We start from the raw sequence: 17,546 nt of genomic DNA, 5'->3' as shown, positions 1-17,546 counted from the left end.
GCACCCGGGAGCCGCAGCCATAGTCACATCAGGGAGGGAGCCAGCTTCCTGCTGAGGGAGCAGGTGGAGGCCCAGCGCGCAGGCATGTTCACTGAGGTGTGCTCTCGCTCTCTCCGCAGGTTGAGTTTGGAGGCCTCAGTCAGAACTGTGCAGATGCTCCAGATCTGGCCCCCCAGAAGCAGAGGACCAAGCCACTGATTCCAGAAATGTGCTTCACCACGACTGGCTGTAGCACGGACATCAACCTTTCCACCCCTTACCTCGAGGAGGATGGCACCAGCATCCTAGTTTCCTGCAAGAAGTGCAGTGTCCGGGTCCACGCCAGTGAGTGCCTCACCTTTTCCCTGTGTCCGGTCCCGGGGGCGTGGGCCTGCTCATCGGAAGTCCTTGCCCCCATTGGCTTCTCCCCCAGCCTCCCCGTGGCCTCCCCAGTCCCCCAGTCTCCCAGAGCAAAGATTGCTTATGTGTCCTTGGGGAGTTGGTTATGATTAAGTTTTTTGTTTTAATATATTTTATTGATTTTTTTTTTTACAGAGAGGAAGGGAGAGGGAGAGAGAGTTAGAAACATCGATGAGAGAGAAACATCAATCAGCTGCCTCCTGCACAGCCCCCACTGGGGATGTGCCCGCAACCAAGGCACATGCCCTTGACTGGAATCGAACCTGGGACCCTTCAGTCCGCAGACCGACGCTCTATCCACTGAGCCAAACCAGCTAGGGCTGTTATGATTGAGTTTTGAGTTTCATGTGACTCCACGTCTGTGCTTTCACAGCCGGCTCTGTGCTGGCCTCTTGGTTCACTTACTAGGAGGGGTTTGTCCTCACTAGGTGTTGGAACCAGTGAACCTATAGTTTCTGACCTTTCGAGGCTAACCTAGCGGCCTTGCTGGAATTCAGGGGTTTCTGTAAAATCTGGTTGTAGCTTTGGGACGTGCTGTATAGAACAGAGTCGCAAATCTTCATTCTGACTCAGGCCTCTGGGTTTCATTTGCTCACCTCGATCTCCCTGTCAGGTTGCTATGGCGTCCCCCCCGCCAAGGCTTCTGAAGACTGGATGTGTTCTCGATGTTCAGCCAACGCCCTGGAGGAGGTGAGTGCGCCCACACTGTTCCTCTCTTCCCTGTGAGACGTGGAGCTCGCTCAGGGCCAGACTTACTTCCTGTGGACTTCCTATCCCCAGCCGCCTGCACGGGGCCTGGGACGCAGCCATGTTAGAGTGAGGGTTCTCAGAATAAATCGCCGTGACAGTGAGATGGGTGCTGCCCACGCATGGCAGGGCCTGGGTGCTCTGTGGTGTCAGGACCAAGTAGAGGTCCTCCTGTGGACGAGCCCTAATCCCCTTTAAAGAACTTAGCCACTGGGTTGGAGCACCAGAATGGGGCTTGGATGGTTCATTTTCTAGCTTTCTCTTCATCACCCCTCCCCGCCCACCCCAAACCTGGCAGTACCCACATAAGAGACAGTCAGAACCCCACAGTGCCTCTGGTTTGAACAGGGTGTCCTTCGTGACTTTGTTTATAGTTGTTATTAACAGTAACAGCGAAGAGGATTATGTTAAGTCAAGCGAATACTTGGTGCACTTTAGCCCCAGTGGCCTCTCTGCCTTCACATTTGGCTGCTGGCTTATGCGGGGGCTACAGCTGCCCAAAGCTAGTCGAGGGGGGAGCAGATCGGGGGCTAATGAGTTGGTGGTAACCATACTCCTCCCCTCCCTTCTTGGCAGGACTGCTGTTTATGCTCATTACGAGGAGGAGCCCTGCAGAGAGCAAATGACGACAGGTGAGTTGCGAGCAGAGCCTGAAACGTGCCGTTCCGAAGCAGCGTGCAAGGCACTCGGGCAGTGGCTGCTCCTCAAAATGACTGGTGAGGATTGGGCAAGCACATTGTTTGGAGCTGGAGTAGCATCTCCAAGACTTGATTTAAAATGAGATGCCAGGGGGAGTCAAGAAGTCCCCTTTCCACGTCCATCTTCCCACGTGAGGAAGAGCTGTGAGCCACGCCGCCTTTGCAGGCGCTAAGATGGGCGCTGGAGGCTGTGAGGATCCTGCTGAGATGGTTGCAGGGCTTTGTGGGCTGGAAGTGAGGGCAGTTATTTTGTTGTGGCCGGGCCCGTGCGGAGGTGCCCCAGCCATGGCCAGTGAGCACTTCCCACAGGCCAGCTCTCCCGGCCTCAGACCTCCTGTTCAGAATGAGGGCGAGTGTCCTTAAGGAGGAGCGGGGGACATGGAGGAGAGCTCAGCCAAGACGACTCACTCCTGAACCAAACCTACAGACCTTTCTGGCCTTAGCCCGGAGCTGGGCTTCTCGCTGTCAGGAGCCCATTTCCACTGAGCTGAGTCTTCGTGCTTGCTCTTCGCTTACTTGTTCTGAGGTGACCGGGGTTTGGAACACACAGGTTGCTGGGCAGCCAGTGCTCAATACCCTGCTTCTAGCTAAAATCCTGTGGAAACTGGGAGCCACATTCTGTCCAGCCTCCTGCCGCACAGGAGCCGCCTTCGTGCTGTTCCGATGGACGCTACTCTGCTTGCTGCTCCCACTCCTTCAAAGGCACTTGCTGACATTACTTGAGGTCATCGTGTTCCTCACAATTGCAAGATAGCGCTACTAAAGTCCTTCCGTATTTGGAGTGGAAATGGCTCTGCTGGACATTGCACCTTTACTTTATAATCCTTGTTCGGCCCTGAAAGGCCATGCAAAAAAAATCTGTTCCCACATAATAGCCCTGTAATAGAGCAGGCAGCTCTGGTAGTCCCAACCACCACTGTCTGTGGTAGGTTTCCACCTGGCTGGTTGTAAGTGCTTTCACCATCTCCGTTCTCATCTTCGGGCATGGCAGTTTCCTGTCATGTCCAGAACTTACTTCACCCTCTGAGGATGTCCGTTGCACAGACCTGTCGAGTAAGTGGGTGCTTGGGCCAGACCTTAAAGAGTGAGTCTGCTGTGGATGAAGGAAGCAGAAGGGAGAGGTCATGTCAGCCCAGGGGCGGGTTTGAGCAAAGGCTGCAGGGGAAAGCTGTGAGTACCGGCAGATGGGGGCACAGTTGGAGATAATTTGAGGACGCACCCAGGTCTTAAAGTAAAGGAGGTGCAGATAGAGCTCTCTAATTTATTCTCACTTCCCCAAACCTGCCACACTCAGTTAGCTCTGCTCACTGTGCAACAGATTGAGAGCGAGCTGGTGCTGGGAGAAGTGCAGCCCTGTGCTAACCCAGGGCAGTGTGGGGGCCGCTTTCCACACTCATGGTGGAGACGCTGTGCTGCTTACCTCACTGGGTCCCAGGAACTTGCTGGTGGAGGTAGCGGTCACGTTGGGTAAGGACGGAAGCACCATCTGCGGGCCAGCCTGAGGTGAGAAGGCCACAGGGCGCTGGAGCCAGACGCGACTGAGGTGGCCTTTCCCTTTTGGCAGGTGGGTCCATGTCTCATGTGCCGTGGCAATCCTGGAAGCGAGGTTTGTCAACATTGCAGCAAGAAGTCCAGTGGACGTGAGCAAAATTCCCCTGCCGCGCTTCAAGCTGGTAAGGAAGTCAAGAGGGGCCTGCAGACTCTTCATCCTTACTCCGTTTATTAGTCACTGAGCACTTGGCCAGCCTTTACCCCTTGGTGATTTTATTCTATTTTTTTATTATTATTTTTTAAAAATTTTTTATACCCCTTGGTTTTGACCAGGGTTTGCGATACTCACCCTGTGGTTAAAGTACTTGATGAGGACACCTAGAATCAGACATGAGATCAAGAGGGTGTGTGTGCCCCCCTGTTTGGGAAGGAGGTTGACTCCCGCTGGCCTGGCGCTGCATTTGGGTCGGGGAAAGCTAGAGGAGACTTCAATGCTACTTCCTGGAATCACCGGCTTGCTCCCTGTGTTGTAGAAATGTGTCTTCTGTAAGAAGCGGAGGAAAAGAACTGCCGGCTGCTGTGTGCAGTGTTCTCACGGCCGTTGCCCAACTGCCTTCCACGTGAGCTGCGCCCAGGCTGCAGGAGTGATGATGCAGCCGGATGACTGGCCTTTTGTCGTCTTCATTACCTGCTTTCGGCACAGGATTCCTAATTTGGAGGTGAGGGAAGGTGCCATTCCAGAATCCTCTTGACAGTTCCCAGGATCGTTTTCTCTGCAGGCTGCTCACTTATGGTGTCAGCAGATATCCCTCACGCATTATGTTTTATGAAGAGTGCTAATGAGTGAGGCATTAAGGGATGGCCCCCGTCCATCTCTACTCCCTGCCTGGCACTTCCTAATTCAGTGGCACCAAACTGCTTGTGGTTGATTTCGTTCTGATCATCTGTTTACTTGTTTGTCTCTCCTCCAAGATAAACTCCTTGAGGTCCATATTTTATTAATCCGAGTGTCCCTACTACTTAACACAGTGTCAGGGACATAGCGGAAGCCCTGTAATGTGAACATACAGTGGAGATTTTGAACTTCTCTGAATGTTGAAGCTCAGAGAAAGGTACATGTAATTTCAGCTAGAGGAGTTTCATGGAAGGGTTTGGGTAGAAAGTAGTATTTGAAGTGGGTCTTAAACAATAAGTAGTAATTGGGAGTAGGAGGGCATTCCAGGCTTCAGAAACAGAACAGATAAGTCTCGGAAGAATGAACATGTAAGACTGGCCCTGAGATCCTGGCGGGGACGATACTGAAGGGCAAGCAGCTCCGTAGGGTGAATGCTGTACTCTGTAATGCCATTAGACAAGGAGTTTTCCAATATTATGATTTTGAGTTGCATTTTAAAAATTTGTCAGTCTGGTGGATTGAAGGAATAATAAGACTTTGAGTCAGGGAGATCAGTTAGCCTGGGAGAGACATGAGGTCTGAAATGGGAACATATAGGTAGAGCTTTGGGGTCACATCTAACCCTTTCCCCTCTACTGAAGTCCTTACTGGCTGACTGGGTTCTTGTCTTTCATAGAAGTATCGTTCTGAGCATGAATGGTGGTCTGTGTTTAGTTAGGGGCTTAGGAAGATGGAAAAATAGTTGATGTAAGAATGAGACTCTGGAGGTAGCATTGAGTCCTGGCTCTGGGAGGGAAGTAGAAGTTTTGTTGTGAAACAGGGCAGTGATTTTGTGATTATCAGTCGCACTTCACATCCTTAAATGGGTGGCCTTAGACTGCTGATGCTATGAGGAAACGGGGGTACTGTTGAGTATTTCTTTTATTAATTCATTCTTCACATATTTATTGGGCATCTACTACATGTCAGGAAACAAGTAAATTTATAGTATATCAGATGGGAGATGTATGATGGATAAAAATGAGGCAGGATAAGGGGAATGGAAGAGAAGGTCATGAGGAATGGTAGCAACAAGTCGACATTTGGATGTGAGGGAACAGCGTGCATATAACTGGGAAATAGCATTTCAGGTAGAGGGAACAGCAGTGCAGAAACCCCAAGGTGGAACATGCTTGGCACGTGTGCTCAAAGAACAGCAGGAAGACCAGCTTGGGCAGTGCATGGGCAGTTTGGGTAGGAGTGGACACGAGGCCACAGGTGCTCTGTGAGCCCATTTACGTCAGAGACAAGTTGAGAATGAGAAGGGTGATGTGCGGGTCCCAGAGTTGGCCGGGCACTTGCAATGGAGAGCCACTTGTCGTGTGCAGCTGGGGGCATCCAGGGAAATGCAGTGTTTGTGCCCTCGCTGCAAGGAACGAGCTAGTGCTAAGGTCTGCGTGGAGCACTGTCGGGGGGCCCTGGGCCTCGGATCACCTGTTGAATGCCTACACTGATGTGTGCTTAAGTTGTGTGTGTTAGTAGGTGCTATTTGGTCAGTTCCTGTCAACAAATAGGGAAGTCACAAGAGTCTGTTCAGGGAGTTTGGGGTAAGACAGTATGGTATGAGGGTAGTTGTGGACTAGGAACTAGAAAGGAGCTACTTTTATACAAGAAAATACGATATTAGTCTCTTCCATTGTCCTAGCTGGGGTGTAGATATCTGGAAAGACCAGTTTCAACTCCCATCTCTTACTCCTTTTTACTATTTCATTCCTTTGTTATCTTTCCCTGGTAAAGAGGGACCAGTTGATTTTGGGCCCCCTTTGCCAGACCTGTCAAGTCCATGTGGGAGTAACTCAAGCATGTTTTTTTTCCAGCGTGCCAAGGGGGCCTTGCAGAGCATCACCGCCGGCCAGAAGGTCATAAGCAAGCACAAGAACGGCCGCTTCTACCAGTGTGAGGTGGTCAGGCTCACCACTGAGACCTTCTATGAAGTCAACTTTGATGATGGCTCCTTCAGCGACAATCTCTATCCTGAGGACATAGTGGTAACTTCTGAAGGGAGCTTCTTGGGCAGTTTGGGACCCGGGTATTTCTAGGTCTGGCTGGGCAGCTGGTTGTGGGCCTTCCTTTTCTAGTCAAGCCCATGGTTTCATCAGTTGGACCCAGAACAAAAAAGCCTTTGTACTGTACTGGTCTTTCCATGCAAATGAAGTTGTCTGCTGCTGGGGTAGGAGCTACCTCTAGCACAGAGGTGGGATGTCTGGCCTGCGGGCCATATAAGGCCTGTGAAATCATTTGGTCTGGGCCTGCCAAGGCTTCAGAGGTGAGGTAATTAAATGTTGGACCAAGTATAGCAGGCTAATTTTAAAAAATATATATATTTTATTGATTTTTTACAGAGGAAGGGAGAGGGAGAGAGAGTTTGAAACATCGATGAGAGAGAAGCATCGATCAGCTGCCTCCTGTACACCCCCTACTGGGGATGTGCCCGCACCCAAGGTACATGCCCTTGACCGAAATCGAACCTGGGACCCTTGAGTCCGCAGGCCGATGCTCTATCCACTGAGCCAAACCGGTTAGGGCACAGGCTAATTTTTTAAGTTGATGATTTTGTAGTGAATGATATAAATATCCAAATGGCCCTTGGCAGAAAAGGTTCCCTGCACCTGTTCTAGGAGCTCACAGGAATCTGCATTTTCTGCATTTCTCTGAAACATGCTTGTATTTCAGTCTAAACTATCCTTGAAGGCATTCTACTGCCGTGAGGGGGCCCAGGCTTTGGGATCAGGCCCACGTTCATGAACCAGAACCATTGCTCAGTAGCTGTGTGGATTTGGGAGAATTACCCAGCTAGCTCTCTCTTTTTTATTTTTTTTTTAAATAAATACTTTCATTGATTTCAGAGAGGAAGGAAGAGGGAGAGATAGAAATATCAATGATGAGAGAGAATCATCGATCTGCTGCCTCCTGCATGCCCCCGACTGGGGATGGAACCCGAAATCATGTACTCTGATCAGGAATTGAACTGTGACCTCCTGGTTTATAAGGTTGACGCTCAACCACTGAGCCACATCTACTGGGCAGCTTTTGGTTTTTTACAGCAGAAGGTTTGGGGCTAAGCAGAAACTGCTTGGAGACACCTCTGGCCTGCTTATCTCATCAACACCTGAGACACCAGCCCTGCCTGGGCCCAATCCTAGCTTTCCTGGCTCCGTGTCAGGACTTGGTTCAGGTTTCCCCTCCCCCTGCCTTGCTTTTTCAGGTGTTAAACTAAGCATCAAGGTAGTGGGACTGAGCCACTTCTTTTAACAAACCCGGTATTTTCCCCGTTTATGCCACATTAACAATTCAGTACTAAAAGCACATTCATTCATTAGTTATAACAAGGTAGTAAAGATGATAGTAACAGTGTTTATGGAAATAAAATAGGTATGGTTTATTAAGCTCTCCAATGTGCCAGGCAGTATGCTAAGTGCTTTACGTCAAGTATTTCTGTCACCTCTCATACCAGCTCTGAGAAGTGGGTGGTATTATCTCTAATTTACAGAACATTGATCTTGGGATTCTCCTCTACAAGTTACTGAGGACCTCATAGAACTTGTGTTTTGTGAGTTATGTCGATCAATATTTACTCTATTAGAAATTACAATCGAGGTTAATTGATTTGAAATAATCCACTATTAATGAAAAATAATTTCCTTTTATTTTATTTATTTTTTAAAAGCTTATCTTTATTGTTGAGGGTATAAATAACTTCCTTTTAAAACAAAAATATTAGGAAGAATGCCATTTTTCTATAATTTTACAAATATCTTTAATGTCATATCTTCAGTCTGTTGCAATTTATTGTTTTGGTTAAAATATATGAAGAAAATTTAGTCTTGCAGACAAATGTAATTGGAAAGGGGAGGAGTATTTTAATAGCCTTTCAGATAATTGAATCTGAAAGCAGGTCAGTGAACTTTGCATGCCTGTTACATTAAAGTCTATTGGTCTGTCTGTAGAATGGATCTGAGAATGGCTCTCTCACCTGTGCATGATTTTATAACATTATACATATTGGAGCAATGGGCTGTGCAGACCTTTCTAACGTTAAATGTTCTTATACACTATGAAAATCACATTCATTTGTATAAGTAATCTCAGAAAAATCTTTAAATTTTGGGAAACTTCAAGCTCAAGTTGGTGATGTAACTTTCCTGAAATCCTAATTTGTGTTTGAAAGCTTCGATTTTTGTCATTGGCAATACTTGATACTGTCAGTTGTTTTCTTTGAAGTGGCAGGTTCACTTCATTCTTTTTTTTTTAAAGTTAGCATTTAAAAAAAAATGTATTTTATTGATTTTTTACAGAGAGGAAAGGCGAGGGAGAGAGAGTTAGAAACATTGATGAGAGAGGAACATCAATCAGCTGCCTCCTACACGCCCCCCACTGGAGATGTGCCCACAACCAAGGTACATGCCCTTGACCGGAATCGAACCTGGGACCCTTGAGTCCGCAGGCTGATGCTCTATCCACTGAGCCAAACCAGTTAGGGCTCACTTCATTCATTTTCAAGACTAGAGGCCCGGTTTATGAAATTCATGCACGGGGGGTGGGGTGGTGGTGGGGTCCCCTCAGCCAAGCCTGCACCCTCTCCAATCTGGGACTCCTTCAGGGATGTACGACTGTTGGTTTAGGCCCAATCCTGGGGATTGAGCCTAAACCGGCAGTCGGACATCCCTTTTACAACCCTGGACTGCTGGCTCCTAATCGCTCACCTGCCTGCCTGCCTGCCTGCCTGGTCGCCCCTAACTGCCCCCCACTGCTGGCCAGGTCATCCCCTACTGCCCTCTCCCTGCAGGCCTGGTTGCTCCTAACTGCCCCCCCTGCTAGCCTGGTCACCTCCAACTGCTCTCCTCTACCAGCCTGGTCACCCCCAACTGCCCTCCTCTGCCGGCCTAGTCGCCCCTAGCTGCCCCCCACTGCTGGCCTGATTGCCCCCAACTGCCCCCCCCCCAGTCGGCTTGGTCGCCCCAAACTGCACCCCCCTGCCAGGCTGGTTGCCCCTAACTGCCCCCCCCCCCCCCGCCGGCCTGGTCGCCCTTAACTGTCCCCTCTGCCAGCCTGGTCACCCCCAACTGCCCCCCCTGCTGGCCTGGTCGCCCCAACTGCCCCCCCCCTGCCAGCCTGGTCGCCCCTCATGGCCCTCCCGCTGGCCTGGTCGCCCCACGCAGCCTGCTGTTCAGTCGTTTGGTCGTCCCTTACTAACCCCCTGTCAGCCTGGTCGCCCCACGCAGCCTGCTTGTTCAGTTGTTTGGTTGTTCCTCACTAACACCCCTGCTGGCCTGGTTGTAGGCAGCCATCTTGTGAGGGTGTGAGGGTTAATTTGCATATTACTTCTTTATTATATAGGATGTCTGCCAATACCCAAGTCTAAATATGTTTGTAACCGTATCCATAGTTAGTTGCTCTGTCATTTTTTCAAGTAAAGCTTATGTTCCATGCAAAAAGCAGCTGCTTCAACTCACAACTCAAACAATTACACAGTATTTTCCCTGACGACCATCATCATGCCTCGGCATGAGCAAGTGCCTTGAGTATTTCCACAGGAGCAGGAATTCGTCCTGGTTCATTCTTTCCTGAGGTAGATGGTGGTTACCACTGTGCTCACATGGACATCCTCTCACTCTTTTCTCTTCCTGTTCCCTCAGAGTCAGGATTGTCTCCAGTTGGGTCCTCCTGCTGAAGGGGAAGTGGTTCAAGTGCGGTGGACAGATGGCCAAGTCTATGGAGCCAAGTTCGTGGCCTCCCACCCCATCCAGATGTACCAGGTAGCCAGAGGTTTGGGGGTTGGGAGAGTACCTGATTAATTCAGTGTTTCCTCTCGGGCCAGAGGTGTGTCTTTGCTCTTTGGAGAGCTAAGGGAGTCCGGAACAACCCTTTCAGAGCTAGGGGCTGCCCTGTGTCCAGTCTGCCAGCTGTGGCTTCAAACATGGCAGACCTTCAGGGTTCTGATTTCTTCCTATGACTACAGGAAGTGGCCAGTGTGCATGGTGGCCCAGAGAGAGAGTCAGGGATATCTTAGCAAAGTCTGTGTTTCCTTGGTAGGTGGAGTTTGAGGATGGCTCACAGCTTGTGGTTAAGAGAGATGATGTATACACGCTGGATGAAGAGCTTCCCAAGAGAGTCAAGTCTAGACTGGTGAGTGTGTTCTGTGTGCCCTGGGTTCCTGACTGGGAGGAAGGGAACAAGGCAAGGATGTGTCCCCCTTTTTTTTTTCCTTCTCATGGTGGTTGGCCACAAAGTGCTCATTTGGCTTGCCTATTCTTCTGTAGTCAGTAGCCTCAGACATGCGCTTCAACGAGATTTTCACGGAGAAGGAGGTTAAACAGGAAAAGAAACGGCAGCGAGTTATCAACTCAAGATACCGGGAAGATTACATTGAGCCTGCACTATACCGGGCCATCATGGAGTAGGTGCTTCCAGGAGCCAAGAGATTCCCAGCCACCAAGGCGAGAACACTCTGGAGGCTCCACAGCACAGCAGACCCTTCGAACTCTGAAGTCTCTAAAATGAAGTTGTAAAATGCAAAGGAATGAAATAACCAACCCCATCATCTTCTCACCCCACCCTCATCGCGTTCACCTCTAGTGAAAGGATAAGCCGTTCTTGGACTTGTGGCAGCAGCCGCTGAGCGCCCACGGAGGGGCTGAGCACGGGAATGCTGTGGCTGCATGGTCTCTAATGGGGTCGACTACGCTAGCTGGACTGGTTGCCCTGTTCTTGGCCTAGAACTTAGTTTCCTAATGATCACCTGCACCCACTAGGAAGAGGTGCCGGTGCTTGCCCCCCCGTCCCTTCCCCCTTTTGTATTTATGTGTGTGTGTGTGTGTGTGTGTGTGTGTGTGTGTGTGTGTTTGGTCTGTACCAGCTTTTGCCAGCCCCTGGCCTTTACTTCCTTCCTTTGCCTATCCAGGGCAAACAAAATGTGAAATTCTGCCCTCAGCTGAGCTGAATAAGGGCCCCTGGGGTTGGCTGGAGATGGTTGTGGCGTCTGTCCCTTGAACTGCCTCCAGGGAATGCTGGCAAAGCTGCAGTGTTGAGATACTAAGGAGCTAAGGCCACCTCTTCGTCCCATCTTGAAGAAGAGAGGGGTAACATGAGTGTGTGCCCACATCTCTCTAGACACAGGGCCCCTGTGGCACAGTATTAGAGGGTGTGGGTAGGGAATACCATGCAGGAGGATCTTAATGATGGGAGCAGGCAGAGCCTGGTGGTGATTCAACAGAAAATTGCAATCAGTGTGGGAGCTGGGAGGGTTAAGATGAATTGGGGCCACTGGTGGCCAGGGGCAAGTTTGCCCCTGGTCTGGGAATGGGAGGGAGTGGATATGGGGGGTGGGGTGGGACTGGGGGGCAACACTGAAGGGGTTAAACAGGATTTTGCTCCTCATGAATTTGTTTGCCTGGGCCCAGGATTGGAGGGCTTCACATCTGTACCCTGTGTATACAAGAATCAGATTTATAATATTTCCCTGGTTTTTGTTACTTATGAACGCTATAAACCAAATTATTTTGAAAACTGGTGCATCACCTTGTCCTTAGCAATAAAATGTCTTGAGCAGAGGATTGGCTGTGTCTGCCCCCAGGAGCCCGAGTGGCCCAGGGTCAGGCTGGGGGTGTGACTAGAGGCGTGGCTCTGGCGCAGGGCCCGGTATTGAGAAGACTCGGTGTGGAAAGATCTACGAGGCTGCCCTGAAGATGGGTTCCTTGACAAGTTCAGGTGCTGTATGTAGCGTGGTGGGACGGGGAGCAGAGGCACCTGGCCTCGAGTGCCCGTTGTTGCCCCTGCTTTAGAGGCTGGAAGGAGGGGTGATAAAGGGAAGACCAGACCACCAGTCAGCCTGTACAACTGAATTTGATCTCCCACTTCTGGCTCATTTCATTGAGCCGGTCAAGTTCATCCCAGAATCTCTGTTCCATACAAATTGTGGAGCCAGCTTGAACGGGAGTACATTTCAGGTGCCAGAAGAGCAAGGGACTTGACCCCCAGAGGAGTCCCAGGGGGTCTTGAAGCTGCTCCGAGCTGTCTGGTTGTTGAGAAGCTTCCCTGCAGGAAGACCTAGACCCGGTGCCTGGTGGGCCCCTGAGGTCCAGGTGGACAGGGCTAGCACAGCAGCAGGCCAGGGAGGCGCCGGGGAATGGGTGCAGGACCTGGGCACAGCACAGCTGCTCCAGTCGGTCCCTGGGTGGCCTCTCCGTTCCACGGCCCTGTCCAGGTGCAGGAGAGGCGTGGGTCAACTCAACAATTAGTGCTTCGGAGGTGGCTGCTTCCTGGTGTGTCATTCTGGGGGGCGGAGCAGCAGGTTTCAGACACTTATTCTATGCCAGCTCCCCTCCTGGGGCCAAGAAAGGGAGGTTGGGTTTTTGTGCAGCACGCACTGATTCCCGGGGGTCACTGGGTAAGATGGCAGAGGCAGGCCTTAGTGGGTTGGTGAGCTGTGCCTTCGGAGGAGAGGAACACCCCTCCTCCCCCCCCAGACTTGGCCGGGTCCCACCACCTCCACGACCCGCCTTCCTTAGAGCACCTGCATAGCTGGGATTCTTGATCTTCACCCAGCGGAGTTCTTATCTATTTTTCTAGAAAGTTGATGCCTTTTATTTTGGTCAGCCTGGGAACGACGGGAAAACAAACGTTTAAAGAGTTAATGAGAGTTTATTTAGATCACACACAAGCCGCAGTTCGGAACTCCCTCACTGTGCCAGCCTGTCAGGCAGGCGGCTGCTCGAGGCCTGTTTGCCAGGGCAGACTGCCCTCCTGTTAGGATATTTGGGTTGGCAACCAAGGATTGCAGCCGGACCCGTGCCTCTTCCCACCTGCTGGGCGGAGGGAGTGGAGGGGGAGAGAGCCAGGACCCCCGGAGCTGCAAAGGCTAAACGGCGGAGTGGTCCCGTCCCCGGACACATCTTTTTTTGCCAGGCTCTGAAATTGATGGGACTGAAGCGCAGCTTGGGAACCCCGTCCACTCTCACCCCACAGGATGGGGCAGGGTCGCCCAGTCCCTGGAGGTGCAAAGCCTTTGGGCCTCGGGAAACCCAGTGGCAGCGTTCCTCTGCCTGGAACGCCCGCGGCCGCCCGGCTGCGCCCACCGCACGGGTGAAGGAGCAGGCCCCGGGGAGGCTGGGTCGTGCCGGAGGACAGCGGGCCCTGCGGGCACCGGGACGCGCGCCTCTGGGCAGTGAAGCCGGGCGAGAAGGCACCCTCCGGCGGGACGTGCTGCTGAGCGCGCACGGCGGCCCCGCGGCACCCCCCGCAGCCCCGCACCGCCCGCAGCCCCAGGCCCCGAGGAGGGAGGGGGGGGGCGGGCCGGGAAACTCGGGGCTCCCGTGCCATTGGGCCACTCGTGCCCGTGCCTGCCCACCACCCTGCCTCCGCGCGCCGATTGGCCGCGGACGCCGACTCCCGGCGAGGCGCTGAGGCGGAGAGCGGGATTGGTGGTCCCGCCGTCCCCGGGTCGCGGCCGCGCGCTCCGCCCGGCGCTGCGTCCCCACTATGGCGGCGCCCATGCCGCCCACCGTGTCCTGGGCGCCCTCCGGGGTCCCCCGCGGCTGCCGCCGCCGCCGCCTCCGCCGTCGCCTCCGCCTTCCCGCCCGCGTCGGGCCGGGCGCCGCCTCTCCGCTGCCGTCCTCTCCGCTGCGGTAAGGGCCCGTCCTGCGTGTGTCGGGGCGCCGCCGCCGCCGCAGCTAACGGTCACCGAGCTCCCCGCTCTCCCCTCCCCCGCGTCCCCGGGCCGGGCCGGGCGCGGAGCCGCGCGCGCTAACGCTGGGGAATAATGGGGTCCGGCTGGGGCTGGGGGTGCGGGCAGGAAGACCAGTCCCTGGGCGACCTCCCCTGGGCAGGGGCAGGGGCTGCCGGGCCTGCGGGAGAGGACGGCTGGACCCAGACCGAATGGCCTGAGGTCATCTGCGCTCGGACCCCGCCGCGCCGCGCCGCGCCGCGCACCTTGGCGCGGAGGGAGGACCCGGCCAGGCGGGCCCCGGCCGTGGGAAGAGGAAGGGAAAGCGCGGGGCAGCCTGAGCGGGCAGCGGCGGCGGACGGCGCTCACTGCCCTCCCGGCTCCAGGTGTTTACTAGTCGGGGGCCGGGGCCAGTGTGATCGGCAAAGTACGCCTCTCTGGCTTCCTTCCCTCCCGACGCTTCTCCCTGCTGTGTTTTCGCTCACGCTTGCAGGAGGAAATGTCTTGGTGATGAGGTTTGGTTAGGATAGTGCCCCACGAATATTTTGGATTCCTTTTTGCAGCAGTGCTGTTTTTATAATTCCTTAATAAACTTCATTTACATGGGTGTTCCGCTGACATGAGGAGGGAGTGAAACGCAATTGAATCATTGTAGTTAATTGAGAGAGGGACCAGGGGAGGCAGCTGTTACTTTGTTAAAACACACACACACACACACACACACACACACACACACACCACTTTCCTATGGATACACCTTGAATGATCTATACCAGCGATTTTCAGTCAGTGTGGCGGCAAGAATTTTTAAAACATGCAGTAACTCACTATTTAGTCAGGGGTACTGACCTCTTTTTCCCTTAGCTTGTAAAATAACAAAGGACATCAGCCAACACAAAAATAGCTATCCGGTGTGAATGAATCAAAATTTCACCATTTTTTTTTTTTTGTCTGATCAGCAGAAAATATAACATTTTCTGGTATGCCCCAGAATTTTAGTAGTTAGTTTATGTGTGCCATGAGATGAAAAGGTTGAAAATTCATAATCTCTCTCTCTATATATATACTTTGGCTAGTTGAACAGGAAGGTGGGGAAAATGCACTTATTAGGATTCTGAAAGTACAATAATCATCATGGAAAAGTAGGTTATTTCTAGGTCATAATCACCCTGGAGTGATGGTCACTGAACTGTGGTATACCTTCAAGTCAAAAGGATTAAAAGGAAGCTGGCACAAAAATTTATGACAAAAGGATATTTTCAAAGAATCTCTTAAGGCAATATAGCAGCTCTTAAGATGAAAGATTCTTAACTGAAGGACATTTTGAAGTATTTAGTGATGAATCTCTCCATTTCACATGTCACATGAGGAAATAAGATGTGCATATTCTTAGAAACTAATTGGTTTTGGATGATCCATAGTGTCTGTTGAGTATATATTGGGTGCAAAGCAATACAGATGTGGGGAACTCAAGACTTATTCTAGTGGGCCTATAAGTTGTGGGAATAAAGAGCACACTGGAAATTGGTTAACTAATGATATGGTCTCTAGAATTCTGAGGCAGTGGATACTATACGACTGCAGGAAAAGGAGTTCAGTTGAGCATGAGTGGGAAGGCCTGGGTGGTTGATGTGGAAGGAGAAGTGAGGAAATGAGAAAGCGAGGATGGTAGAGGATGGTAAGGGATGGTAAAGGCGGCAGGGCAGAACCTGGAATGCTTGTGGTGGTTCCAGGGAGTTGCCTGTTGGAAAAAGCAGGCTGTAAGATAGTATCAAATCAAGAAGCAACTAAGCAACTTTTCCGCCCTGGCGGGTTTGGCTCAGTGGATAGAGCGTCGGCCTGCGGACTGAGGGGTCCCAGGTTCGGTTCCGGTCAGGGGCATGTGCCTTGGTTGCGGGCGCATCCCCGGTGGGAGGTGTGCGGGAGGCGGCTGATCGATGTTTCTCTCTCATCAGTGTTTCTAGCTCTGTCTCTCTCTCTTCCTCTCTGTAAAATAATCAATAAAATACATATATTTTTAAAAAGAAGCAACTTTTCCTAGATGGAGCAAAGGATAAACAGGCAGTCGTTCCGTCAGAAGACACTGCAGCCAGCCATTAGAAAAGAGGCACAGCAACACCTCATTAACCTCAGCTGTGTGTGTTTTCTCCCCCTGGGTTCAGCTGGTTGCTGGGTCTTCTTTTCTTTTCTTACTCTCACCCGAGGGTATTTTTCCATTGATTTTTAGAGAGAGTGGAAGGGAGGGGGAGAGACAGACAGAGAGAAACATCAATGTGAGAGAGACACATTGATTGGTTGCCTCCTGAGCCTGCAACCAAGGTACGTGCCCTTGACCGGAATCGAACCCAGAACCCTTCAGTCCATAGGCTGACGCTCTATCCATTGAGCCAAACCAGCTGGGACGCAGAGTCTTGTGATACTGCCTCTGCACTATTTCTGGCATCTGCTTCTTTCTGTTCCTACTCTCATCACGCTGAGTTAGGGCCTTTGATATACCATTCTATTGAATTACTGCAGAAACCCCCTAACATTTTTTTCTTTCCTCCCATTCATCTTGTGTACCATCGCTTTCGGATATCTCACTTCCCTAGCCAAGGTTTAATGGCTCTTTACTGTCTGTTGAATTGAACACAGACCCAGCCTGGCGTGGGCAGTATGGGCAAATCCATTTTTTGCCATTGCCTTAGATTTCATTATGTTTTCCAGATCAGTGGAACTGTTTGCTCTTTGTGCTCTGTATCTTTGCTCATGTTGCTTTTTCTATCTTAAATGACCCCCCTTCAATCTCTGGTTGTTGGTTCTCACTCATGTTTCAGGCCATTTGATAAGAAATTTCCTTTGAAACCTTTCTGTACTCTTCTCCCCATCTCGATGGGACTTGTCTCTTGTTTAAACCATTACAACACCAGAGTCTGCCATTTTTGGCACAGTTGCCAATCCCAGACTGAAGTTCTTTCAAGACATGGGTTGTCTTCTTTCTCATCTAGCACAGTGTTTTGTACATAGTAGGTGCTGGGCAAATATATTTTATATTGAATATAGCTTTGAACCAGGATGGCTGCAAGGAAATATTCTTTGTGCCAACAATATATTCATCACAAAATCTGCACATAAAGTGACTTGCGTGAGAGAACTGCTTACCGAGAGATCTGGTGTATTGGTTTGGAGCCTGGGTTAGGCTGCGTTAACAAAAACCCTCAAGACTTCAGCGGCTTAACAGAATAAGAGTGGACTTCTCTTCCAGTCCACATGTCCAACACGAGTGCACAGGGAGCGCTGCTCCTCAGTCGCTCGGACCCGGGCTGGTGGAAACTCCATTTGACATGATATTTCCACGATAATTTTGATCGACGGAAAGATGGTGCTCAGGGTAGCTGGCTTTTAAAGTTTCTGTCCCAAAGTGGCATTCACGTTTCATTGGCTGACATGGCCATGCCTAACTTTAGATTTAAATTATTATTATTTTTTTTTTTTAATTTTATTGATTTTTACAGAGAGGAAGGGAGAGGGATAGAGAGCTAGAAACATCGATCAGCTGCCTCCTGCACACTCCCCACTGGGGATGTGCCTGCAACCAAGGTACATGCCCTTGCCGGAATCGAACCTGGGACCCTTC

General features: G+C 51.2%; 2 protein-coding genes across 4 annotated transcripts in view; both read left to right on the top strand.

The window, feature by feature from the left end:
• Positions 1–11,591, top strand: part of KDM4A (lysine demethylase 4A) — a 44,440-nt gene extending 32,849 nt beyond the window's left edge. For both annotated transcript variants that reach the window (XM_008151249.3, XM_028160204.2), the window contains exons 14-22: positions 120–324; positions 1,013–1,089; positions 1,723–1,778; positions 3,409–3,517; positions 3,869–4,054; positions 6,087–6,257; positions 9,906–10,025; positions 10,303–10,395; positions 10,530–11,591. In XM_008151249.3, coding sequence (XP_008149471.2) covers positions 120–324; positions 1,013–1,089; positions 1,723–1,778; positions 3,409–3,517; positions 3,869–4,054; positions 6,087–6,257; positions 9,906–10,025; positions 10,303–10,395; positions 10,530–10,670 — 1,158 coding nt within the window. In that variant the 3' untranslated portion in view covers positions 10,671–11,591. The remainder of the gene's footprint in view (positions 1–119; positions 325–1,012; positions 1,090–1,722; positions 1,779–3,408; positions 3,518–3,868; positions 4,055–6,086; positions 6,258–9,905; positions 10,026–10,302; positions 10,396–10,529) is intronic.
• Positions 11,592–13,692: 2,101 nt separating this feature from the next.
• The window catches only part of ST3GAL3 (ST3 beta-galactoside alpha-2,3-sialyltransferase 3), a 162,274-nt gene continuing 158,420 nt past the window's right edge, over positions 13,693–17,546 (top strand). For both annotated transcript variants that reach the window (XM_008151241.3, XM_008151240.3), the window contains exon 1: positions 13,693–13,892. The gene's annotated coding sequence lies outside the window, so the exon portion shown is untranslated. The remainder of the gene's footprint in view (positions 13,893–17,546) is intronic.

Source organism: Eptesicus fuscus, chromosome 9 (genome assembly GCF_027574615.1).
Source record: "Eptesicus fuscus isolate TK198812 chromosome 9, DD_ASM_mEF_20220401, whole genome shotgun sequence".
NCBI classification, from domain to species: domain Eukaryota; kingdom Metazoa; phylum Chordata; class Mammalia; order Chiroptera; family Vespertilionidae; genus Eptesicus; species Eptesicus fuscus.
Note: the sequence above shows the minus strand (reverse complement) of the source record. Positions and strands in the feature narration are given on the sequence as shown.